This window comes from Chiloscyllium plagiosum, unplaced genomic scaffold (genome assembly GCF_037043375.1).
Source record: "Chiloscyllium plagiosum isolate Xiang-an unplaced genomic scaffold, Cpla_swu_hap1 HiC_scaffold_17, whole genome shotgun sequence".
Taxonomy (NCBI): Eukaryota; Metazoa; Chordata; class Chondrichthyes; order Orectolobiformes; family Hemiscylliidae; genus Chiloscyllium; species Chiloscyllium plagiosum.
The window spans coordinates 20,893-46,341 of NW_028270155.1; the positions used below are offsets into that span (position 1 = coordinate 20,893).

At 46.5% G+C, this 25,449-nt stretch overlaps 1 protein-coding gene across 1 annotated transcript; it reads right to left on the bottom strand.

Moving 5' to 3' along the window:
- Window positions 1-1,441: 1,441 nt before the first annotated feature.
- On the bottom strand, window positions 1,442-24,984 carry rad1 (RAD1 homolog (S. pombe)). Its single transcript, XM_043706454.2, has 5 exons — window positions 24,251-24,984; window positions 11,537-11,645; window positions 11,167-11,425; window positions 3,382-3,480; window positions 1,442-3,298 (listed from the first exon to the last, which is right to left on the bottom strand). The coding sequence occupies exons 1-5, from the start codon at window positions 24,443-24,445 to the stop codon at window positions 3,115-3,117; spliced, it is 846 nt and encodes a 281-aa protein (XP_043562389.2). The 5' UTR covers window positions 24,446-24,984; the 3' UTR covers window positions 1,442-3,114.
- Window positions 24,985-25,449: the final 465 nt, after the last annotated feature.

Below are 25,449 nucleotides of genomic sequence, written 5' to 3' on the forward strand. Positions count from 1 at the left end.
GTTAAAATTGTACAAGACATTGGTTCAGCTGCATTTAGAATACTGTGTACAGTTCTGGTCGCCACGTTACCAAAAGGATGTGGACGCTTTGGAGAGGGTGCAGAGAAGGTTTACGAGGATGTTGCCTAGTATGGAAGGTGCTAGCTATGAAGAGAGGTTGAGTATATTAGATTAGATTAGATCACTTACAGTGTGGAAACAGGCCCTTCGGCCCAACAAGTCCACACTAACCCGCCGAAGTGCAACCCACCCATACCCCTACATTTAGCCCTTCACCTAACACTACGGGCAATTTAGCATGGCCAATTCACCTGACCTGCACATCTTTGAACTGTGGGAGGAAACCGGAGCACCCGGAGGAAACCCACGCAGTCACGGGGAGAATGTGCAAACTCCACACAGTCAGTCACCTGAGGTGGGAATTGAACCCGGGTCTCTGGTGCTGTGAGGCAGCAGTGCTAACCACTGTGCCACCGTGCCACCCACGGTTAGGTTAAGTTTATTTTCATTAGTAAAAAGGAGATTGAGGGGGGAACCTGTTTGAGGTTTACAAAATCATGAAGGGTATAGACAGGGTGGATAGAGACAAGCTTTTTCCCCCAAGGTGAAGGATTCAATAACGAGAGGTCACGCTTTCAAGGTGAGAGGTGGAAAGTTTAAGGGGGATACACACATCAAGTACTTCACACAGAGGGTGGTGAACATTTGGAACGCATTGCCAGCAGAGGTGGTGGAGGCAGGCACGGCAGATTCATTTAAGATGCGTCTGGAAAGATTTATGAGTAGGTGGGGAGCAGAGGGATACAGATGCTTAGGAATTGACTGACAGGTTTAGACAGTACATTTGGATTGGCTCAGGCTTGGAGGGTCTCTTTCTATGTATTTGGATGTCACCACTGGAAATGACATGACCAACCCAAGGAAAGCCAAACACATAAATAGAAAGCGGGCTACACCACCAGTGCTTCATCCTAAGACTCACTGAAGATGTTACCTAGTATGGTGACAAAACATCTGAAACCAAACCTTCCAGCTCAGTGAGCAAGCCGACATCCAGAACCTCGACCTGAGCTACAAATCTTCTCAAAGCTTGCGATTAGATAGGGTCGACAGTGAGAGTCTTTTTCCTCGGATGATGATATCAGCTTATACACAGGGGCATAACTGCAAATTGAGGGGTGATAGATTTAAGACAGATGTCAGAGGCAGGTTTTTTACGTAGAGAGTGGTAAGGGCATGGAATGCCCTACCTGCCAATGTAGTTAACTCAGCCACATTAGAGACATTTAAGCAATCCTTGAATAAGCATATGGATGAAGATGGGATAGTGTAGAGGGATGGGCTTCGATCAGTTCACAGATCAGCACAACATCAAGGGCCAAGGGGCTTGTTCTGCGCTGTATTGCTCTATAGACAATCCAGATATTATTTTGTCAAAGTAATTCAAGAATCAGTCCTATGTATTTAAAGTTGAGCTTTGTGAAAACTTTAATTCTTGTATGGAATTTTAATGGACAGAATCAAGTGTACATTTTAAAAACATTTAAACCAGTGTTGACAGGATACAAAAAAATCTATGCCAAAAAAAGCATTTCGTACATGGTAATGGAAGCAGGTTCAATAGTAAATTTTAAGAAAGAATCAGGGAAAGAGTAAGGGAATAGAAATAACTGAATAGCTGTTTCAAACACGGGAGTGTGGTGCTGGAATAGCACAGCAGGTCAGGCAGCATCTGAGGAGCTGGAGAATTGACGTTTTGGGCCTAGGACCTTCAACAGGATTATGCCTGAAACATAAATTCTCCTGCTCCTCAGATGCTGCCTGACCTGCTGTGCTTTTCCAGAACCCCACTCTCGATTCTGATCTCCAGCATCTGCAGTCCTCACTTTGTCCTAGCTGTTTCAAAGAGCCAATATTGGCACGATGTGTCAAACTACCTTTTGTGTTGTAAGATTCAATATGTTGGAAAGGATGGGCTAGAATTAGGGTCACAAGCATTTCAATATGTGAATTAAATTAGTTTCTTCAATCTTAAAATCAGCTATGAAGCAATACACTTTTACAAACTTTACATTATTAGAACAAATGACAACATCAAGTCATACCAATGTAACAGCATAAATTGGCAAATTATCAATTAAAAAGCTGCAAGACCGCTTTAAATAAAAGAAACAAATTTCATTCAATGACAATATATACTGGCTTCCCTCTCTCATCACTGTCGTTATTGGGCCATATACCTTCTTCAGCAATCTAACCCATTGCTACCCAGCCATCACCAACCACCAAAAGGCAAATAAGTATCAAAGCTATTTTCTTCTATCTGCGCTCGAAGATCTGAGTAATGCTTTCTGTATTGCACATCAGAAAGTAAAACCTAAGCCTCAACACTGTCCAACATAGCTCTACCAGCCAACAAAACTACTGCAAAAATTTCACAGTTCCATATTTATACCTCAAACACAATAGACACATTTATTACAATTTCAACATAAACTTACACTACCCTAAAGTTAAGGGGCAGAATCAGGAGACAGGAACAGTCAAATTCAGGCTGGGCAATGCTTCAGGGTTTAGCTTCTGCAAAGAGGAAAGGTACTTAGTTTTGAAGATGTAATGCAAATCTCAGTATCATACCTAAGGAAGGATATTTTGCCCCTGAGAAGAGTTCAATGCAAGTTTACAAATATGATACCTGGATTCAGAGGTTAAGTCATGAGGAGAGATTAGACAAATTAGGTCCGTTTTCTCTAGAATTCAGAAGGTTAAGGGGTGATATAATCAAGGTTTTCAAGTTATTAACAGGGAAAGGCAGGGTAGATAAAGATAAACAATGTCGACGGGTTGAACATTCTAGAACCATGGGGCATACTGTAAAAATCATGGCCATGCCATTCAGGAGAGATGTTAGAAAACACTTGTACATGCAAAGAATAGTGAAGGTTTGGAACTCACTTCCTCAAACAGCCATTGTTAGTTTTAAATTGGGATATGGGCCCAAGGCAAACCATAGGTCACATGATCTTATTGAAAGGTGAAGCAGATTCAAGGGGCTGAATGACCTACTCCAGTTCCTATGTTCCTTTGACAAACAGAAAGACAAATGGCTGCACATCATGTATCAAACTCTCCAACCTCTTCATCGGGACAACAGTAATATTCTACAAAGCAGATCTGTCCATCTTCATTCCGGATCATATATTGTAAGGAGAGAAATCCACGGTTATCTGTACGGAGCGAAACTTTACAGGACAGAGCCAAGGCCTTAATAGATGGCTTCAGTAATGAAATTTTATATCTGATAAGAAAGAACAAAATTAAATTTTAATAACAAAATAGAAGGGACTGCAGTAACAGAATGCAATCAATACGTCATCTTACCTATTACATTGGGTCTGGTTGCAATGGAATGCCTCAATCATATCAGAGTCTTTCGGATAATCACAGTGTATGCTTCCAGCATTCCCAAAAGTAGATAACCTGAAACAGAAATGGTGCTTAAAAGCAGTTTGTGACCAATTAATAAAAAAAAACCCAGATGATAATAGAGGATAACAAATGGTAATGACACAGGAGGGCAGCTTTCCATAATAATATGAAAAAATAAATTAGAAAGTTGGAAATAGAGTCGAGATATGGCTACGACAGGCTGCGTGACGAGTGTTGTTTGCAGGAATATGCACCTTGGTCTCAGCTTTCAACATATTAAATTGAGATGAAGGAACAGAGAATCATAGTAACCAAGTTTGCTGATGACTCCAAACTAGAGAACTCATAGACAATGTATGTGGGAGCAAACTGATCTGATGGAGAAGTAGAGAACTTTAAGTGCCCATGATCAGAAGTCACAAAACTACTGAACAAGTATATAAAAAAAATTAAAAGGCTATTGGAACATTGGAAGTATAAGCCAAGGGAGTAGAAATTATGCAGTTTTATATAGTTCTGGAGCATTGCCTCCAATTCTGTACAAAGTTGCTTCACCTGACAAAGGAGAATTGCTTCTAAAGCTCATTATTTCAAATAAACCTGATGGATTATATATAACCTGATGTTGTGCGATTTCTGACTTTGTCCACCCCAGTCCATCACCAGCACCTCTGTACACCACATTTCAGTAATGGTAAAAGCAGCATGCAATGGACAGAGCTGAATAATTCCAAAAGAACAAAAAATTTACAGCCCAGGAACAGGCCCTTCAGCCCTCCAAGCCTGAGCCGATCCAAATGTACTGTCTAAACCTGTCGGTCAATTCCTAAGCATCTGTATCGCTCTGCTCCCCACCTACTCATGCATCTGTCCAGATGCATCTTAAATGAATCTACCGTGCCAGTAGAGGTGGTAGAGGCAGGCAACGCGTTCCAAATGTCCACCACCCTCTGTGTGAAGTACTTGCTGCGTGTATCCCCCTTAAACTTTCCACCTCTCACCTCGAAAGCGTCACCTCTCGTTATTGAATCCTTCACCCTGGGAAAAAGCTTGTCTCTATCCACCCTGTCTATACCCTTCATGATTTTGTAAACTTCAATCAGGTCCCCCCTCAATCTCCTTTTTTCTAATGAAAACAAACCTAACCTATTCAACCTCTCTTCATAGCTAGCACCTTCCATACCAGGCAACATCCTCGTGAACTTTCTCTGCACCCTCTCCAAAGCATCCACATCCTTTCGGTGATGTGGTGACCAGAACTGTACACAGTATTCTAAATGCGGCCGAACCAATGTCTTGTTAAAATTGTACATGACTTGCCAGCTCTTATACTCAATACCTCGTCCAATGAAGGCAAGCATACTATATGCCTTCTTGACAACTCTATCCACCTGTGCAGCAACCTTCAGGGTACAATTGACCTGCACTCCCAGATCTCTCTGCCCATCAACTTTTCCCGAGGCTCTTCCGTCCACTGTATAATTCGTTCTAGAATTAGTCTTGCCTAAATGCATCACCTCACATTTGTTTGGACTGAAATTCATCTACCACTTTTCTGCCCAACTCGCCTGAAGAAGGGCCTGTGCCCGAAACGTCGAATCTCCTGTTCCCTGGATGCTGCCTGACCTGCTGTGCTGTTCCAGCAATAAAGTTTCAACGCCCAACTCTCCAGTCTATCTATATCCTCCTGTATTCTCTGACAGTCTCTTGTGCTTTCTGCTACTCCACCAATCTTCGTGTCATCTGCAAATTTGCTGATCATACCAACAGTGCCCTCTTTCAGATCATTTATGTATATTACAAACAACAGTGGCCCCAATACTGACCCCTGTGGAACACCACTGGTCACCTTTCAACTCCCTTCTACTACTATTCTCTGTCTCCTGTTGCTCAACCAGTTCTTTATCCACCTAGCTAGGACACCCTGAACACCATTTGACTTCACTTTCTCCATTAGTCTACCATGGGGAACCTTGTCAAACGCTTTACTAAAGTCCATGTATATGACTTCAACAGCCTTTCCTTCATCTATCAACTTGGTCACTTCCTCGAAGAACTCTATTAAGTTGGTAAGGCTCCCCTGCACAAACCATGTTGCCTATCACTGATAAGCCCATTCTTTTCTAAATATAAATGGATCCTATCCCTCAATACCCTCTCCAGCAACATCCCCACCAGCGACGTCAGGCTCACTGGTCTGTAGTTATCCGGAATATCCCTACTACCCTTCTTGTACAGGGGGACAACATGAGCAACCTTCCAGTCCTCCGGCACCTCATCTGTATTTAAGGATGCCACAAAGATATCTGTCAGGGCCCTAGCTACTTCCTCTCTCGCCTCCCTCAGCAACCTGGGATAGATCCCATCTGGTCCTGGGGATTTGTCCACCTTAATAACTTCTAGCCTACCCAACACATCTTCCCTACTTATGTCAACATGATCCAGACTAATCAAACTTCATTCTCTAATCTCAACATTCATCATGTTCCTTTCCTCAGTGAACACTGAGGCAAAGTAATCATTCAGAATCTCACTCATTCTCTCAGGTTCGACACTATGGATCAGATTGAATCTCTGCAGTCCCACCACATCCAGTTACAGATGGTGGTGGACAATTAAGCTAACTGGAGGAGCAGCCTCCACAAATATCCCCATCCTCAATTAACGGAAGCCCAAAAGATGAGGCCAAAGTATTGCAGTTAGAAATGTTGAGAGAATGATCCACCTTGGCCTCCTTCTGTGATGCGCTGTATCACAGATATCAGTCTTCAGCCAATTCAATTCACTTCATGTTATATCCAGAGAAACAACTGGAAGCACTTGATACTGCAAAGGCTCTGGGGTCTGACAACATTCCAGTAATGGTACTGAAGGTTTGTAATCCAGAATTGACTGCACTCCTAGCCAAGCTTTTCTAATACAGCCACAATACATTGTAGGCTGTTCATAGGAACATAAGAACTAGGAACAGGAGTAAGCCGTCCAGCCCTTCGAGCCTGCTCCACTACTCAATAAGATCATGGCTAATCTTTAACTGGACTCAGCTCCAATTAGGCATGTTTTCAACATATCCCTCAATTCCTTTATTTTTCAAAAAAGTATCTACCTTAGCTTTATAATTGATTGCTTAAGTAGCGTCAACTACCTCCCTGGGCAAGGAATTCCACGGATTAACAATCCTCTGGGTGAAGAAGTTCCTTCTCAGTTCAGTTCTAAACCTGCTTTGTCTAATCTTGAGGCCATGCCCTCTTGTCCTAGTTTCACCTATCAATGGAAACATCCTATCTATTTCTATTTTATCAATTCCCTTCATAATTTTATATGTTTCTATAAGATCACTCCTCATTCTTCTGAATTCCAATGAATATAATCCCAATCTACTTAGCCTCTCTTCGTAAACTAACACCCTCAACTCCGGAATCAACCTAGTGAATTTCCTCTGCATCCCCTCCAGTGCCAGTACATCCTTTCTTAAGTAAGGAGACCAAATCTGCACACAGTATTCCAGATGTGGCCTCACCAGTACCTTGTACAGCTGTAACATTACCTCTCTGTTTTTAAACTCAACCTTTTAGCAATGAAGGACAAAATTCTATTTGCCTTCCTAATTACTTATTGTACCTGCAGACCAACCTTCTGCAATTCACACACCCAGGTCCCTCTGCACAGCAGCATGCTGCAACTTTTTACCATTCAAGTAATAATCTACTTGGCTGAGATCCTACTAAAATGTATGACTTCACATTTACCAACTTTGAATTTCATCTGCCAGACCTTTGCCCACTCACTTAATTTATCTATGTTCCTCTGCAAAGTTTCACAGTCCTCTGCACACTTTGCTCTGCCACTCATCTTAGTGTCAACAGCAAATTTTGACACCGTACAAGTGGCCCCAACTCCAAATCATCTACATAAATTGTATATAATTATGGTCCCAACACCAATCCCTGAGGGACACCATTAGTCACTGATTGCCAGCCATAATAGCACTCATTTATCCCCATGCTTTGCTTCCCGTCAGGCAACCAATCCTCTATTGACGCTAATATGTACTCTTAACACCATGCACCCTTATCCTATGCAGCAGCCTCATGTGCAGCACCTTGTCAACGGCCTTTTGGAAATCTAGGTACACCACATCCACTGGGTCTCTGTTGTCCACCTTGCTTGAAATGTCTTCATAGAATTCTAAAAGATTTGTGAAGCATGATCCATGAACCCATGCTGCGCCTGTACAATGGGACACTTTCTTTTGAGATGCCCTGCTATTTCTTCCTTGATAAGAGACTCCAGCATCTTTCTCACTACAGAGGTGAAGCTCACTGGTCTATATCTTTTGTCTACTTCCCTTTTTAAACAGTAGTGTCACATTTGCTATTTTCCAATCTGCTGGGACTGCCCCAGAGTCCAGTGAAATTTGGAAAATTACCGCCAGTCCACCTATTTCTCCTGCCATCTCTTTTAGTACTTGAGGATGTATTCCATCAGGGCCAGGAGACTTATCTATCCTTAGCTCCATTAGCTTACCCAACACTAGCTCTTCTATAATAATAATTGTTTCCAGGTCCTCACCTATCTTCATCTCTTCGTCACTTACTGGCATGTTATTAGTATCCTCCAGTGAAGACCGATACAAAGTACCTGTTCAATGCCTTAGCCTTTTCATCATATCCCATAACTAACTGCCTCTTCTCATCCTCTAAAATGACCAACATTTACTTTAGCTACTCTTCGTCGTTTCATATATTTATAGAAACTTTTACTATCTGTCTTCATATTCTGTGCCATTTTTTTTGTCATCTCTACCTTACTTTTCTTTATAGCTCTTTTTTGTGGCTTTCTGTGGACCTTTAAAGTTCTCCCAATCTTCCAGAGTCCTGCTGTTTTTGGCCACTTTATATGCCTTCTCTTTCACTTTGATAGCCTGCTTCATTTCCTTAGACATCCATGGCAAATTACCCCTCCTCTTACAGTCCTTTCATCTCACCAGAATATACTTTTGCTGAGCACTTTGAAAAACTTCTTTGAAGGTCTTCCACTGCTCGTCAACTGTCACACCATAAAGTCTCTGTTTCCAGTCTACTTTAGCCACGTTCTCCCTCATTCTATCATAGTCCCCTTATTCAAGCACAGGACCCTAGTATTGGATTTTATCTTCACACTATCCAGCTGTATTTTAAATTCAACCATACTGTGATCACTCCTTCCAAGAGGATCCCTAACTATGAGGTCATTAACTATTCCTGTCTCATTACACAGGACCAGATCTAGGATAGCTTGCTACTACCTCATCGGTTCCATTACATGCTGTTCAAGAAATCTATCCAGGATACACTCAATGAACGCCTCCTACCCTGACTGAACTGGTTCAACCAATCTACATGCAGATTAAAATCCCCCATGATAATAGCTGTACTATTTTTTCAGGTATTAGTTATTTCCTTGTTTATTGCCCTCCCCCAATGTGATGTTATTCTGGACGGTTTGCTAGCTGAGCTGGAAGGTTCATTTTCGGACGTTTCGTCATCATACTAGGTAACATCATCAGTGAGCCTCCGGATGAAGCACTGGTGGTATGGCTCACCTTCTATTTGTGTGTTTAGGTTTCCTTGGGTTGATGTCATTTCCTGTTCTTTTTCTCAGAGCTGGTAAATGGGATCCAAGTCGATGTGGTTGTTCATAAGAGTTCTGGTTGGAATGCCATTCTCGTACGTGTCTCTGTTTGGCTTGGACCAGGATGGATGTGTTGTCCCAGTCGAAGTGGTGTCCTTCCTCATCTGTTTGTAAGGATACTAGTGAGAGTTGGTCATGTCTTTTTGATGCTAGTTGATGTTTATGTATCCTGGTGACTAGTTTTCTGCCTGTTTGTTACAGTTCTTGCAAGGTATTTTGTAAATGACATTAATTTTGCTTGCTATCTATATAGGGTCTTTCAAGTTCATTAGCTGTTGTTTTAATATGTTGATGGGTTTGTAGGCTACCATGATGCCAAGAGGTCTGAGTAGTCTGGCAGTCATTTGCAAGATGTCTTTGATGTAGGGGAGAGTGACTAGGGTTTCTGGTCATGTTTTGTCTGCTTCTGTGGGTTTGTTGCTGAGAAATCGGCAGACTGCGTTCATTGGGTATCCATTCTTTTTGAATATACTGTATAGGTGATTTTCCTCTGCTCTTTGTAATTCCTCTGTGCTGCAGTGTGTGGTGGCTTGTCCAAATAATGTCCGAATGCAGCTTCATTTGTGGGTGTTGGGATGATTGCTTCTGTAGTTCAGTATTTGGTCCATATGTGGTGTTTTCCTGTGGACGCTGGTTTGAAGTTCCCCATTGGCTGTTTGCTCTACTGTGACATCTAGGAATGACAGTTTGTTGTTATTTTCCTCCTCTTTAGTGAATTGTATTACTGATGGTCTTGACGGTTTCCTCTAATTTGTTTCGTTTAGTGATGACAAAGGTGTCATCCATGTAGCAGACCCGATGTTTGGGTTGGATGGTTAGCAGAGCTCGGTAAAAACAAGGACTGCAGATGCTGGAGACCAGAGTCTAGATTAGAGTGGTGCTGGAAAAGCACAGCATGTCAGGCAGCATCCGAGGAGCAAGAAAATCGACGTTTCGGGCAAAAGCCCTTCATCAGGAAGGGAGCTGTTTAATTGAGTTTTATTGCCTCTGCTAAGAACCCCGATATTGGAAATCCCATGGGTGTTCCGTTGGTTTGTCTGTAGGTTTTGTTGTTGAAAGTAAAATGGGTGGTAATGCATAGGTCCACTAGCTTGATGATATTGTCCTCGCTGATGAAGTTGGTGGTGTTTGGTGGATGTGTTTTTGGTTCTTCTAATAGTGTAGTCAGTGTTTCCTTGACCAGGTTGATGTTGTTGGATGTGAACAGGGCTGTTACATCAAAAGAGACTATTATTTCATCCTCTTCTATCTAGGTGTTTTTGATGGTCTTCAGGAATTCTTGGATGGAGTGGTGTGAGTCTTCTACTAGGTGTTTTAGTCTTTGGTGTAGCTCCTTGGCCAATCTGTAAGTTGCTGTTCCAGGTAGCGAGACTATAGATCTGAGGGGGGCTTCTAGTTTGTGAATTTTGGGTAAGCTGTAGAAGCCTGGTGTGTTGGATCTGTCTGGTTTCATTTTTTGGAAGTTGGTCTGATTTATTTCTCCAGATTTCTGAAGTTTTTTGAGTAAGGCTCTGATTCGGTTATTATTTGGTGACCTATAGACTACACTTATCAGTGAGTTACTCTTCTTGGAATTCCTAATTTCCACCCAAAAGCATTCAACCTCATGCTCTACAGAATCTATATAATCTCTCAGCACCACCCTGATGTCATCCTTGAATATCAGAGCTACACCACCTCCCTTGCATTTCTGAGATCAGGAGGAAGTTAATCTCTCAGAGGGTTGAGATATTTGGAACTCCTTGCCACAGAGAGCTGTGGGAGCAGAGTCCTTGTACACATTTAAGGCTGAGATAGATAGTTTCTTGACCAGTGGGGGAATCTAGAGTTACAGGGAAAAGGCAGGAAGGTGGATATGAGGAATGTTGAATTAGCCATGATCCTATAGAATTGCACAGCAAGCATGAGGGGCTAAACGGCCTACTCCTACTTCTTTCTCTTGTGGTGGGGGCTGAGTGGCTTCCTCCTAAGGAAGGTACACAGTCAGAATGTTGAAGAAGTGTCAGGTACAGATTATGATCCTCCTTTGTTAAGGCCTACTTGAGTTCAAAGTTAACTCAGTACCTGAAATTGGGTTTTTCTGGAGACATTGTGATCTGCAGCACCTCGCTGCTCATATCAAGCTCGGCAAAGGCCTCCCGAAGGCTTTCTGACTGCAGAATTATTTTATTTACAACATTTGTGCTACAGAAGTCAAAGTCAAGAGTTTCCTCTGGTTCCTGAGTCTGAATCTTACAAACTGTTACCACACCACTCTCCTCCAGAAACAGTGTCAATGGGTTTCCATATCCACGGTAACACATCTTCAGGGCTGTTGTCATTCCTACAAAGAAAGAATAGGAGAGACAGCTCCAGGTCAATATTCAGTCATTTTACTTTTAAAAGCATCATCATTTTAATGGGCTCAAATCTGAAATTATCAAAATACATTTACCTGGCAGGGAACTTGCACTAAATATTGAGAGACAATCAAGAAGAACTGTTAGGTTTACTACAAACATCACAGAGTCCTCCTCAATTCGAAATTCTTGAAAAATACATGCCTAAAACAAAAAATGTTAAGCAGTGAATCTTCAAATGGAACAAACCATACAGTTCACCAGGGAGAAAGTTAATAAGGATATGAATGAGTGCTCCCAGTCCCTTATCCCGTTCCCACGCCAAGCAACCCCACCACAAAATCCACCACAAGGCAAAAGTGAGGATGGCAGATGCTGGATGTTAGAGTCGAGAGTGTGGTGCTGGAAAATCACAACAGGTCAGGCAGCATCCGAGGAGCAGGAGAACTGACGTTTTGCTAAAGCCCTTCATCACGAGCAATAATAGGCCATTCAGCCCATCGAGTGGTCTCTGTCATTCAAGAAGATCACAGCCCATCTAATAAACCTCAACTCCAATTTCCTACCTCTTCTTCAAATCCCTTGATTCCCTGATTAGTTAAAAATCTGTCAATCTCAGTATTAAATATACTTTATGACCTATTCTCAACAGCCTTCTGCAGGAAAGAATTTAACAGGTTCACAACTCTCAGAAGAAATTTCTCTTCATCTCTTCTCTTCATAAATGCACAACCTCTTATTTCGAGGTTATGCTTTCTGGTCTTAGACTCTGCCACATGGGGGAACAACGTCTCCAAAGCTTCCCTCTCACCCTCTTGATAAATCTTGCCTACTAAGAATAAGTCACTTTTCATTCTTCTAAATCCCAACTACTGACCTAATCATCTTCTCCTTAAACGACAGTCCCTTCAGGCCTACTGTCAGCCTGGTGAACCTCCTTTAGACTTTGTCCATTACCAGCATATTTTTTTCGTTAAATAAGGAGCCCAGAATGTCTCAATATTCCAACAGTCTTCTGGCTAGTGCTTTGTACAGTTTTATCAAAGCCTTACTACTTCTACATTCCATTGAAATAAGAAGCCAAAAGCACACTTGCCTTCCCTCTTACTTGCTGAACTTGGATACTAGCTATTTGTGATTCATAGTGAGGACTCTCAAATCTCTTTGTTCTGTAATTTTCCGCAATCTTTCTTATTTAAATAACACTCAGTTTCTCTATTCTTCAGACCAAAGTGCAAAACCTCACATTTCCCATGTAATATTCTATTTGCCATGTTTTTGCCTACTCACTTAACCTGTCTATATCCAGCACAGAAAGAGCAATAGAAATGTACAGCATGGAAACAAAAACCTTCAGTCCAACTCACCCATGTTGACCAGATATCCTAAATTAATCTAATCCCATTTGCCAAGATTTGGCCCATGAATCTTCCTAATCATATACCCATCCAGAAGGCTTTTAAATGTTGTACTTGTACTAGCTTCCATCACTTCCTCTGACACCTCATTCCATACATGCACCACCTCCTGCATGTAAAAGTTGCTCCTTAGATCCTTTTTAAATCTTTTCCCCTCTCACCTTAAACCTGTGCCCTCATTTTTGGACTCACCTACTCTAGGAAAAAAGACCTGACTATTCACCCTATCCTTGCCCCTGCAATGGAAAATTAACAAAAGGTGACATTTACTCTGAAATCCATTTACTCTGAAATCTGAAAGACATTGCTTTACTAAATTTAAAATTTTCTGACACTTTGCAACTTTGCTGAAGTCTGCAGTCGAGGGACAGCTTGTCTCTGCGGAACTTTGTAAACATTCAACAAGAGAAAAATATAAGAACAGTATGTCCACAACAAGGAAATGAAAAGAAAAGAATAACTCAAATCTTCACAGTCTTTGTCCTTGAGAGCGTGATAAGAAACAGTATAAGACGAATATCTGAATTCTGCTCAGGGCCCTTGCACAAGGTTTTTCGCAGCAGAGAGCGGCGGGAGCTGGGAGGAAGTTCAGGCGGAGCGCAAAGCCGGTCGGGAAGGTAAGTGATTGCTATTAGAGTGGGTGAGTTCTAAACCCCAGGTCCTACAAAGTAGGGTCTCCCTCCTCCTCTAACCTAAATTAAAAATCCACAGACTTGCCACAAAAAGAGGGTCTAAGGAAGTTTGGATAGAAGAGTGAGGCTTCAGCTCAGGAATCTTTGACAAGGAGGTTGAGTGAAGTGATTATACCACAGTTGAAGAGGGTGAAGACATGACTGCCCAGCTGGTTCAGTGCGCTACGTGCTTGATGTGGGAGGTCAACGACTCTGGTGTGTCTGGCTCGTATACGTGTGGAAAGTGTGTGCACATTCAGCTATTGACCGAGCATATTTCAGGGCTGATGAAAGAACTCGAGGACCTTAGGCTCATCCGAGAGAACGAGATCTTTCTGGACAAGACCTTCAGCGAGGTTATTACACCAATCATACCAGAAGAGAGCAGGCGATGAGGAAGGCAGAGAGGAGACAGGTGCAAGAGACCCCGGGAGAAGTACCTGTCAGGAACAAGTTGAAGCTTTTGGAAACAGTAGAGACTGATGACACTGCCAGTTCGCAAGGCGGCCAGGTCTGTCAATCAAAAGTTGGCGCAGTGGCAGAGCGGAAGAGTCGGACATCGCACACAGCCGTGGTAATAGGGGACTCCATCGTGAGAGGAACTGACCGGGGTTTTTGTGGCAGCAGACAGGATTTAAGGATGGTGTATTGCCTTCCTGGTGCCAGGGTGAAAGACATCGCAGACAGAGTGCAGGAAATCCTCAAGGACGAGGGTGAAGAGCCAGAGGTGGTGGTACATGTCGGCACAAATGATGTCGGGAAGAAGAGGAGGAACATACTACAGCGGGACTTCAGAGAACTAGGAAGAAGGCTGAAAAGCAGACATCCAAGGTGGTTATCTCCGGTTTGCTTCCAGTTCCTCGGGCTGGTGTGGCCAAAAATAGGGAGATAATGGACTTGAACGTGTGGTTGGGGAACTGGTGCAGGAAGCAGGGATTTAAGTTCTTGGATCACTGGGGTATATTTTGTGGTAACCATAAATTCTACAAGAGAGATGGTTTGCACCTTAATAAGTTAGGGACCAGCATTCTGGCAGGCAGGTTTTCTACTGCAACACCGCTACATTTAAACTAAGTAGCGGGGGGGGGAGGGGACAAACTGGATGTTTAAAAAGGAAATTGAAGGGAAAGTTAGAACAAGAGAAGTCAAGAAAGACAACTGTATTAATGAGGCAGAAAACTCGGAAAGGGATCATACTGTAAGGTTGAGTGAAATAGGGGTTGATGGGAAGGGTGAGAGCAGTAACAAATTAAAAATACTATACATGAATGCACGAAGCATTAGACATAAGATGGATGAGCTTGAGACTCTTTTGGAAATTGGCAGATATGATATTGTGGGGATAACTGAGACGTGGCTTCAAGTGGACGGGGCCTGGGAAATGAATATTCAAGGCTACACGTGCTATCGTAAGGACAGATTGACGGGCAGAGGGGGTGGGGTGGCCTTGTTGGTAAGGGAGTATATTCAGTCCCTTGCGCGGGGGGACCTAGAGTCAGGGGATGTAGAGTCAGTGTGGATAGAGCTTCGAAATACTAAGGGTAAAAAGACCCTCTTGGGAGTCATCTACAAGCCCCCAAACAGTAGTCTGGATGTCAGATGTAAGTTGAATCAGGAGCTGAAATTGGCCTGTCATAAAGATGTTACTACAGTTGTTATGGGGGATTTTAACATGTAGGCAGACTGGGAGAATCAGGATAGTATTGGACCTCAAGAAAGAGACTTTGTGGAGTGGCTCAGAGATGGATTCTTAGAGCAGCTGGTCCTGGAGCCTACCAGGAAGAAGGCAATTCTGATCTGGTATTGTGTAACGAACCAGAATTGGTCAGAGACCTCGAAGTGAAGGAGCCATTGGGAAGTAGTGACCATAATACATTAAGCTTCAATCTGCAATTTGAGAGGGAGAGGGTACAGTCGGAAGTGACAGTACTTCTGTTAAATAAAGGGAACTATGGAGCTATGAGGGAGGAGCTGGCCAAAGTTCAATGGTGCAATACCTAAGCAAGGATGACCGTGGAGGTACAATGGCAGATATTTCTGTGTATAATGCAGAAGTTGCAGGATCAGTTCATTCCTAAAAGGAAGAAAGATCCCAGGAGGAGGCATGGGCGGCTGTGGCTGACGATGGAAGTTAAGAAACATGCAAAGTTAGAAGAGAAAAAGTATAACATAGCAAAGATAAGTGGGAAAACTGAGGACTGGGAAGCTTTTAAAGAGCAACAGAGGATTACTAAGAAGGAAATAGGCAGAGTAAAAATGAGGTACGAAGGTAAACTGGCCAATAATATAAAGGAGGAGAGTAAAAGCTTTTTTAGGTATGTGAAAGGAAAAAAAATGGTTAGGACTAAAATTGGGCCCTTGAAGACAGAAACAGGGGAATATATTACCGGGAACAAAGAAATGGCAGAGGAATTAAATGGGTACTTCAGAACTGTGTTCACTGGGGACGACACAAGCAATCTCCCTGAGGTAACAGTGGCTGAAGGACCTGAACTTAAGGGAATTTATATTTGCCAGGATTTGGTGTTGGAGAGACTGTTAGGTCTGAAGGTTGATAAGTCTCCGGGGCCTGATGGTCTGCATCCCAGGGTACTGAAGGAGGTGGCTCGGGAAATCGTGGATGCGTTGGTGATTCTTTTCCAGAGTTAGATAGATTCGGGGTCGGTTCCTGAGGATTGGAGGGTGGCTAATGTTATACCACTTTTTAAGAAAGGTGGGAGAGAGAAAGCAGGAAATTATAGACCAGTTAGTCTGACCTCAATGGTGGGAAGACGCTGGAGTCTATTATAAAGGATGAAATTACGGCACATCTGGATAGTAGTAACAGGATAGGACAGAGTCAGCATGGATTTATGAAGGGGAAATCATGCTTGACTAATCTTCTTAAATTTTTTGAGGATGTAACTCTGAAGATGGACGAGGGAGATCCAGTTGATGTAGTGTACCTGGACTTTCAGAAAACCTTTGATAAAGTCCCACGTAGGAGGTTAGTGAGTACAATTAGGGCGCATGTTATTGGGGGCAAAGTACTAGATTGGATTGAAAATTGGTTGGCTGATAGGAAACAAAGGGTAGTGATAAACAGCTCCATTTCGGAATGGCAGGTAATGACCAGTGGGGTACCGCAGGGATCCGTGCTGGGACCGCAGCTTTTTACAATATATGTTAATGATATAGAAGATGGTATCAGCAATAACATTAGCAAATTTGCTGATGATACAAAGCTGGGTGGCAGGGTGAAATGTGATGAGGATGTTAGGAGATTACAGGGTGACCTGGACAAGTTAGGTGAATGGGCAGATGCATGGCAGATGCAGTTTAATGTGGATAAATGTATGGTTATCCACTTTGGTGGCAAGAACAGGAAGGCAGATTACTACCTCAATGGAATCAATTTAGGTAAAGGGGCAGTACAGAGAAATCTGGGTGTTCTTGTACACCAGTCAATGAAGGCAAGCATGCAGGTACAGCAGGTAGTGAAGAAGGCTAATAGCATGCTGGCCTTCATAACAAGAGGAATTGAGTATAGAAGCAAAGAGGGACAGCTGCAGCTGTACAGGGCCCTGGTGAGACCACACCTGGAGTACTGTGTGCAGTTCTGGTCTCCAAATTTGAGGAAAGACATTCTGGCTATTGAGGGAGTGCAGCGTAGATTCACGAGGTCAATTCCTGGAATGGCGGGATTACCTTACACTGAAAGACTGAAGCGACTGAGCTTGTATATCCTTGAGTTTAGAAGACTGAGAGGGGATCTGATTGAGACGTATAAGATTATGAAAGGATTGGACACTCTGGCAGCAGGGAACATGTTTCCGCTAATGGGAGAGTGCCGAACCAGAGGACACAGCTTAAAAATATGGGGTTGACCATTTAGGACAGAGATGAGGAGAAACTTCTTCACCCAGAGAGTGGTGGCTGTGTGGAATGCTCTGCCCCAGAGGGCAGTGGAGGCCCAGTCTCTGGATTCATTTAAAAAAGGGTTGGATAGAGCTCTCAAAGATAGTGGAATCAAGGGTTATGGAGATAAGGCATGAACAGGATACTGATTAGGAATGATCAGCCATGATCATATTGAATGGCGGTGCAGGCTCGAAGGGCTGAATGACCTACTCCTGCACCTATTGTCTATTGTCAAGTGCATATGGTTCCTCTGCAATGCAGAGGTTAAAAAAAATTAATAAAGTTTTTTGGTTGCTCTTGCTAATAGTTGAGTCGAGTCAATTTAATTTCCACGGCACCTCTCATGATTTTATAAACTTCTACACAGTCACCCCTCAGTCTCTGAAGCTCCAGGGAAAATAGCCCCATCCTATTCAGCCTGTCCCACTAGCTCAAACCTTCCAACCCTGTCCACATCCTTGTAAATCTTTTGTAAATCCTTTCAAGTTTCACAACATCCTTCCTATAGCAGGGAGACCAGAATTGAATGCAGTGTTCCAAAAGTGGCCTAACCAATGTCCTGTACAACCGTAACATGACCTCCCAACTCCTATGTGCAATGCACTGACGAATAAAGGTAACCATACCAAACACCTTCATCACTACCCAGTCAAGTGCAACCCTGCTTCTGAGGAATGATGAACATGAACCCAAAAGGTCTCTTTGTTTGGCAACACACCCCATGACCTTACCATTAAGTGTGTAAGTCCTGCTCTGATATGCCCTACCAAAATGCAACACAACACATTTATCTAAATTAAACTTCATCTGCCACTCCTTGGCCCATGTGCCCATCTGATCAAGTTTCCACTGTACTCAGAGATAACATTCTTTGCTGTTCGAAATACCATGAATTTTGGTGTCATCTGCTAACCTTCCACCACCACCCTCTGTCTCCTACCTTTGAGCCAATTTTATATCCAAATGGTTAGTACTCCCTCTATTCCATGTGATATAACCTTGCTAACCAGTTGACCATGCGGAACCGTGACAAACGCCTGACTGAAGCCCTTATAGCCAACATCTACTGTTCCGCCTTCAATCTTCTTCATCACTTCTTTAAATATCTCAACCAAGTTAGTAAGGTATGATTTCCCAGATACAAAGCTATGTTGACTGTCACTAATCAGTCCTCACCTTTCCAAATATATGTGAATCCTGTCCCTCAGAATCCCCTCCAACAACTTACCCACCAGTGATGTTAGGCTTACTGGTCTATAGTGTGTTGCTGGAACAGCGCAGCAGGTCAGGCAGCATCCAGGGAACAGGAGAATCGACGTTTTGGGCATAAGCCCTTCTTCAGGAAGAAGAAGGGCTTATGCCTGAAACGTCGATTCTCCTGTTCCCTGGATGCTGCCTGACCTGCTGCGCTGTTCCAGCAACACATTTTCAGCTCTGATCTCCAGCATCTGCAGACCTCACTTTCTCCTTACTGGTCTATAGTGCCATGGTTTTTCCATACCACCTTGCTTAAACAATGACACCACCTTAGCGAACCTCATCTTCCATCACCTCACCCATGGCTATCCATGATATATGGATCTCAGCAAGGAGCCCAGTAATCACTTCCCTTGCTTCCCAAAGTTCTAGGGGACACCTGATCAGGTCCTGAGGATTTATCCACCTTTATGCATTTTATTATATCCAGCATCTCCTCCTCTGTAATACAGAGGCTTTTCAAGATATCACTGTTTATTTTCCCAAGTCCTCTACCTTCTATATCTTTATTCAAAGTAAACACTGATGCAAAATATTTGTTTAGTATCTGACCCATGACCTGCTGTTCCACACATAGGCAGCCTTACTGATCTTTAAAGAGCCCTATTCTCTCCCTAGTTACTCTTTTGTGCTTAATGTCTTTGCAGAATCCTTCTGGATTGTCCTTAACCCTGTCATGTCCCCTTTTTGCCCTGCTGATTTCCCTCGAGTATGTTCCTATTGCCCTTAATACTCTTATAGGGATTCACTCAATCCCTGTCTGTACTTGACATATGCTCCTTTTTCTTGACCAGAGCATGAATCTCATTAGTTATTTAGCATTCACTACATGTACCAGCGTACCCCTTCACATGAACATCTTTTTAAAGGTCTCCCACTTTTCAGCTGTCCCTTTACATGCGAATATCCACACCCCCTGCCCAACCCAATCAACTGTTGAAAGATCTTGCTCAATACTGTCAAAATCAGCCTTTCTCCAATTTAGAACTTTAACGTTTACATCATTTCTATCCCTTTCCGCAACTATTTTAAAACTAATAGAATAATGATCACAGGCCCCAGATTGCTCACCCGCTGGAAGCGGGAAAGGAAGAAGCCCTCCGCTTCTTCCTTTCCCACCGTACCAACCAGTACCCTTCCACTGACACCCTCCTTCGACTGACTGAACTGGTCCTCACCCTGAACAACTTCTCTTTCCAATCCTCCCACTTCCTCCAAACCAAAGGAGTAGCCATGGGCACCCGCATGGGCCCCAGCTATGCCTGCCTCTTCATAGGATATGTGGAACAGTCCATCTTCCGCAACTACACAGGCCCCACCCCCCACCTTTTCCTCCACTACATTGATGACTGTATCGGCGCCGCCTCGTGCTCCCACGAGGAGGTTGAACAGTTCATCCACTTCACCAACACCTTCCACCCCGACCTCAAATTCACCTGGACAGTCTCAGATTCCTCCCTCCCCTTCCTTGACCTTTCTATTTCCATCTCAGGCGACCGAATCAACACGGACATCTACTACAAACTGACCGACTCCCACAGCTACCTGGACTACACCTCCTCCCACCCTGCACCCTGTAAAAACGCCATCCCATTCTCCCAATTCCTTCGTCTCCGCCGCATCTGCTCCCAGGAGGACCAGTTCCAAAAACGTACCACCCAGATGGCCTCCTTCTTCAAGGACTGCAATATCCCCCCCAACGTGGTCGACAATGCCCTCCACTGCATCTCTTCCACTTCCCGCTCCTCCGCCCTTGAGCCCCGCCCCTCCAACCGCCACCAGGACAGAACCCCACTGGTCCTCACCTACACCCCATCAATCTCCATGTACAGCGCAACATCCGCCGTCATTTCTGCCACCTCCAAACGGACCCCACCACCACCAAGGATATATTTCCCTCCCCTCCCCTATCAGCATTCCGTAAAGACCACTCCCTCCGTGACTCCCTCGTCAGATCCTCACCCCCCCACCAACCCAACCTCCACTCCCGGCACCTTCCCCTGCAACCGCAGGAGGTGCAAGACTTGCGCCCACACTTCCCCCCTCACCTCCCTCCAAGGCCCCAAAGGAAACTTCCATATCCACCACAGATTCACCTGCACCTCCACACACATCATCTATTGCATCCTCTGCACCCGATGTGGCCTCCTCTATATTGGGGAGACAGGCCGCCTACTTGTGGAGCGTTTCAGAGAACACCTCTGGGACACCTGGACCAACCAACCCAACCACCCTGTGGCTCAACATTTCAACTCCCCCTCCCACTCCACCAAGGATATGCAGGTCTTTGGACTCCTCCATCGCCAGACCACAATAAAACGACGTTTGGAGGAAGAGCGCCTCATCTTCCGCCTAGGAACCCTCCAACCACAAGGGATGAACTCGGATTTCACCAGTTTCCTCATTTCCCCTCCCCCTACCTGGTCTCAGTCAAATCCATCGAACTCAGCACCGCCTTCCTAACCTGCAATCTTCTTCCTGACCTCTCCGCACCCACCCCAGTCTGACCTATCACCCTCACCTTGACCTCTTTCCACCTATCGCATTTCCGACGCCCCTCCCCCAAGTCCCTCCTCCCTACCTTTTATCTTAACCTGCTGGACAAACTTTCCTCATTCCTGAAGAAGGGCTTATGCCCGAAACGTCGATTCTCCTGTTCCCCCTGGATGCTGCCTGACCTGCTGCGCTTTTCCAGCAACACATTTTCAACCTAAATAGGAAGGGTTTGGAGGGAAATGGGCCGGGTGCTGGCAGGTGGGACTAGATTGGGTTAGAATATCTGGTTGGCATGGATGAGTGGGACCGAAGGGTCTGTTCCTAAGGTGTACATCTCTATGATATCTCAGACACCTGCCCTGCCTTAATTCCCAGCTGGTCACATTTTGTTCCTTCACTAGTAGGTACATCCACATATTGAAGAAAACTTTCTTGTATACACTTAAAAATTCCTCTCCATGCAAGCCTTAAACCCTATAGCAGTAGCCCCTCCCCCCCGCCCGAGCCGGTACCTACCCCCCCCCCCCGAGCCGGTATCTATCTCCCCCCCCGCGAGCCAGTACCTACCCCCCTCTCACCCCTACCCGCAAGCCGGTACCTACCCCCCTATTCCCCCCCACCCCCCTCGGTACCTACCCCCTCCCCCACCCCCGTACCTACCCCCCTCACCCTCCCCCGCAAGCCGCTACCTACCCCCCTATTCCGCCCCCCCCCCCAGCCAGTACCTACCCCCCCTATTCCCCCCACCCCGGTACCTACCCCCCCCCCCCCAAGCCGGTACCTACCCCCCCCCCCCCCCCCGAGCTGGTACCTAACCCCTCTCCTCGCCCCCCCCCCTCCCCAGCCGGTACCTACCCCCTATTCCCCCAAGCCGGTTCCTACCCCCCTATTCTACACCCCCCAAGCTGGTACCTACCCCCCTATTCTGTCCCCCCAAGCCGGTACCTACCCCCCTATTCCCCCAAGCCGGTACCTACCCCCCTATTCTCCCCCCCCCCAAGCCGGTACCTACCGCCCTCTCACCGCCCGCCCCCCCCCCAAAGCCGGTACCTAACCCCCTATTCTCCCCCCCCAAGCCGATACCTTACCCCCCTCCCCAAGCCGGTACCTACCCCCCTATTCCCCCCCACCCCCAGCCGGTACCTACCCCCCTATTCCACCCCTCCTCCCCAGCCGGTACCTACCCCCCTGTGAGAAACAAAAGCCCACTCACATCAATAATTTCAGTCCGAGACCAAATTTCTGAACAGCAGCGTCGTTTTATTTGTACACCTGCAGGTGGGTGCTTTGTCTAATTGCCAGGTAAGGCAATGACAAAATGCACAGTATATCCCAAAAAACCCTTGCAATTTATACAGTTTCATTTTCCATATGTTTTCCTTATTCCATTGTTTGTTCCCTGCTTCGCTTACGTCACTCATTTCCTTAAGACTGATCCCACAACTTCTGTTTATCCTGTCTTGTCCGTGACAAACGCTTATCTCTGACTCCCACAAGGGTGTTTGACGTCAGTCTACCGTAGGTTATTGATTAGGCATATCTTTTCTTCTATCAGCTTCTATTTCCATCCAGAGGCCACTTTGACCTCTTTGATTAGGGTTTGTTCCTGTGTCTCCGTGTAAGGGGGAAACAGATGCTTTCCTGTTTGCCCATATATCCACCATTGTTCTGTATTCACGTCTCATGCTAACATATCCTTTCTTTTTGCTGAATATGTATTTTCTCATTCCTGTTCTGTATCAGAATTTATACTTGCAGAAATAACATTAATTCGTTTATATCCCACACCCCCTATTTCCCCCCCCCTCCAGCCGGTACCTACCCCCCTATTCCCCCCCCCCAAAGCCAGTACCTACCCCCCTATCCCCCCCCCCCCCCCCCAAGCCAGTACCTATTCCCCCCCCCAAGCCGGTACCTACCCCCCTATTTCCCCCCCCCCCAAGCCGGTACCTATTCTCCCCCCCCCCCCAAGCCGGTACCTAGCCCCCCCCCCTCCCCCGAGCCGGTACCTAGCCCCCCCCCCCCCCCCCCTCCCCCGAGCCGGTACCTAGCCCCCCCCCCCCCCCCCCCTCCCCCTCCCCCTCCCCCTCCCCCGAGCCGGTACCTAGCCCCCCCCCCCCCCCCCCTCCCCCGAGCCGGTACCTAGCCCCCCCCCCCCCCCCCCCCCTCCCCCGAGCCGGTACCTAGCCCCCCCCCCCCCCCCCCCTCCCCCGAGCCGGTACCTAGCCCCCCCCCCCCCCCCCTCCCCCGAGCCGGTACCTAGCCCCCCCCCCCCCCCCCCCCCCCTCCCCCGAGCCGGTACCTAGCCCCCCCCCCCCCCCCCCCTCCCCCGAGCCGGTACCTAGCCCCCCCCCCCCCCCCCTCCCCCGAGCCGGTACCTAGCCCCCCCCCCCCCCCCCCCTCCCCCGAGCCGGTACCTAGCCCCCCCCCCCTCCCCCGAGCCGGTACCTAGCCCCCCCCCCCCCCCCCCCTCCCCCGAGCCGGTACCTAGCCCCCCCCCCCCCCCCCCCTCCTCCGAGCCGGTACCTAGCCCCCCCCCCCCCCCCCTCCTCCGAGCCGGTACCTAGCCCCCCCCCCCCTCCCTCCTCCCCCGAGCCGGTACCTAGCCGCCCCCCCCCCCCTCCCCCGAGCCGGTACCTAGCCGCCCCCCCCCCTCCCCCTCCCCCTCCCCCTCCCCCGAGCCGGTACCTAGCCCCCCCCCTCCCCTCCCCTCCCCCCCCCCCGAGCCGGTACCTAGCCCCCCCCCCTCCCCTCCCCTCCCCCCCCTCCCCCGAGCCGGTACCTAGCCCCCCCCCCCCCTCCCCCGAGCCGGTACCTAGCCGCCCCCCCCCCTCCCCCTCCCCCTCCCCCGAGCCGGTACCTAGCCCCCCCCCTCCCCCCCCTCCCCCGAGCCGGTACCTAGCCCCCCCCCCCGAGCCGGTACCTACCCCCCCCCCCTCCCCCGAGCCGGTACCTACCCCCCCCCCCTCCCCCGAGCCGGTACCTACCCCCCCCCCCTCCCCCGAGCCGGTACCTACCCCCCCCCCTCCCCCGAGCCGGTACCTACCCCCCTCCCCCGAGCCGGTACCTGGATGAACGCGTTACCCTGAACGCTCTTGGCGGCTTCAACCGTCACCCTGATGCCATTCGCGGAGGCGAAGACCGTCGCCTGGTCTCGGAAATGAACGGCTTTGAGCAGATTCGACAAATGCCGCACATTGTCTAAAGTGGCAACGAGAACAAACCGATCATTTCCCGCTTCAGGCCCGGGGGCTTGCTGCATTGAGCCCGCAATTGGCAAAATCCCAGCCCCAGGCTTCAGATCCGCTTAGGCCGCAGCTGCTTCCGCGGAATCTCGGCGCCAAGCAGCAAAGAGATACAACAGGTTTGAATTAATAAAGAAATCTTCAGTACTTTCAAAGCCTCTTATTGATAACGAAACGAATCAATCACGTTTGAAACCGTAAAGGCCATTCAGCCCACCGTGCCGATGCGAATGCTCCCCAGCGAAAGCTCGGGCCGCCCTCCCACTTTCTCCTTTTGTAATTCCGTCCAAGGTCGCGGCCCCGTGAGACTCTCAAACAGAATAAGTCGCTGCTGTGAGCATGGCCCTCCTCCTCCTGTTACCCAATGCGTGTTTTACCAACTCTCTTAAATCTGTGCATCTCTGCCTCTCATAACTTTACATACTTCAGATCCTCCCTCAGGCTCCTCTACTCAAAATTCAGAGGAACCTCGATTATTCGAGTATCAACTATCCAAATATCGGATAATCCGAGGTCTGGATAGAAATATTACATCAAAGACATGTTTCCAACCCTGATCACAAACCAAGCCTATAGAACAATACAGCACAGAACAGGCCCTTCGGCCCTCGATGTTGCGCCGACCTGTGAACTAATCAAAGCCCATCCCTCAACACTATCCCATTATCATCCATGTGCTTATCTAAGGATTGTTTAAATCTCCCTAATGTGGCTGAGTTAACTACATTGGGAGGCAGAGCATTCCACACTCTTACCACTTTCTGAGTAAAGAACCTGCTTCTGACATCTGTCTTAAATCTATCACCCCTCAATTTGTAGCAATGCGCCCTCGTACAAGCTGATGTCATCATCCTAGGAAAAAGACTTCCACAGTCTACCCTATTCAATCCTCTAATCATCTTGTATGTCTCTATCAAATCCCTTCTTAGTCTTCTTCTTTCCAATGAGAACAGACCCAAGTCTCTCAGCCTTACCTCACAAGACCTTCCCTCCACACTAGGTAACATCCTGGTAAATCTCC

Bases quoted from the DNA above. Each gene is read 5' to 3' on its own strand.
- rad1 (XM_043706454.2), bottom strand. From the start codon at position 24,445: ATGCAGCAAGCCCCCGGGCCTGAAGCGGGAAATGATCGGTTTGTTCTC. The intron at 11,646-24,250 runs GTACCGGCTCGG...TTTTTGTTTTAG, and splicing joins AGGGTAACGCGTTCATCCAG to GCATGTATTTTTCAAGAATT. The intron at 3,481-11,166 runs GTACTGAGTTAA...TTTCTGTTTCAG, and splicing joins CCAGAAAAACCCAATTTCAG to GTTATCTACTTTTGGGAATG.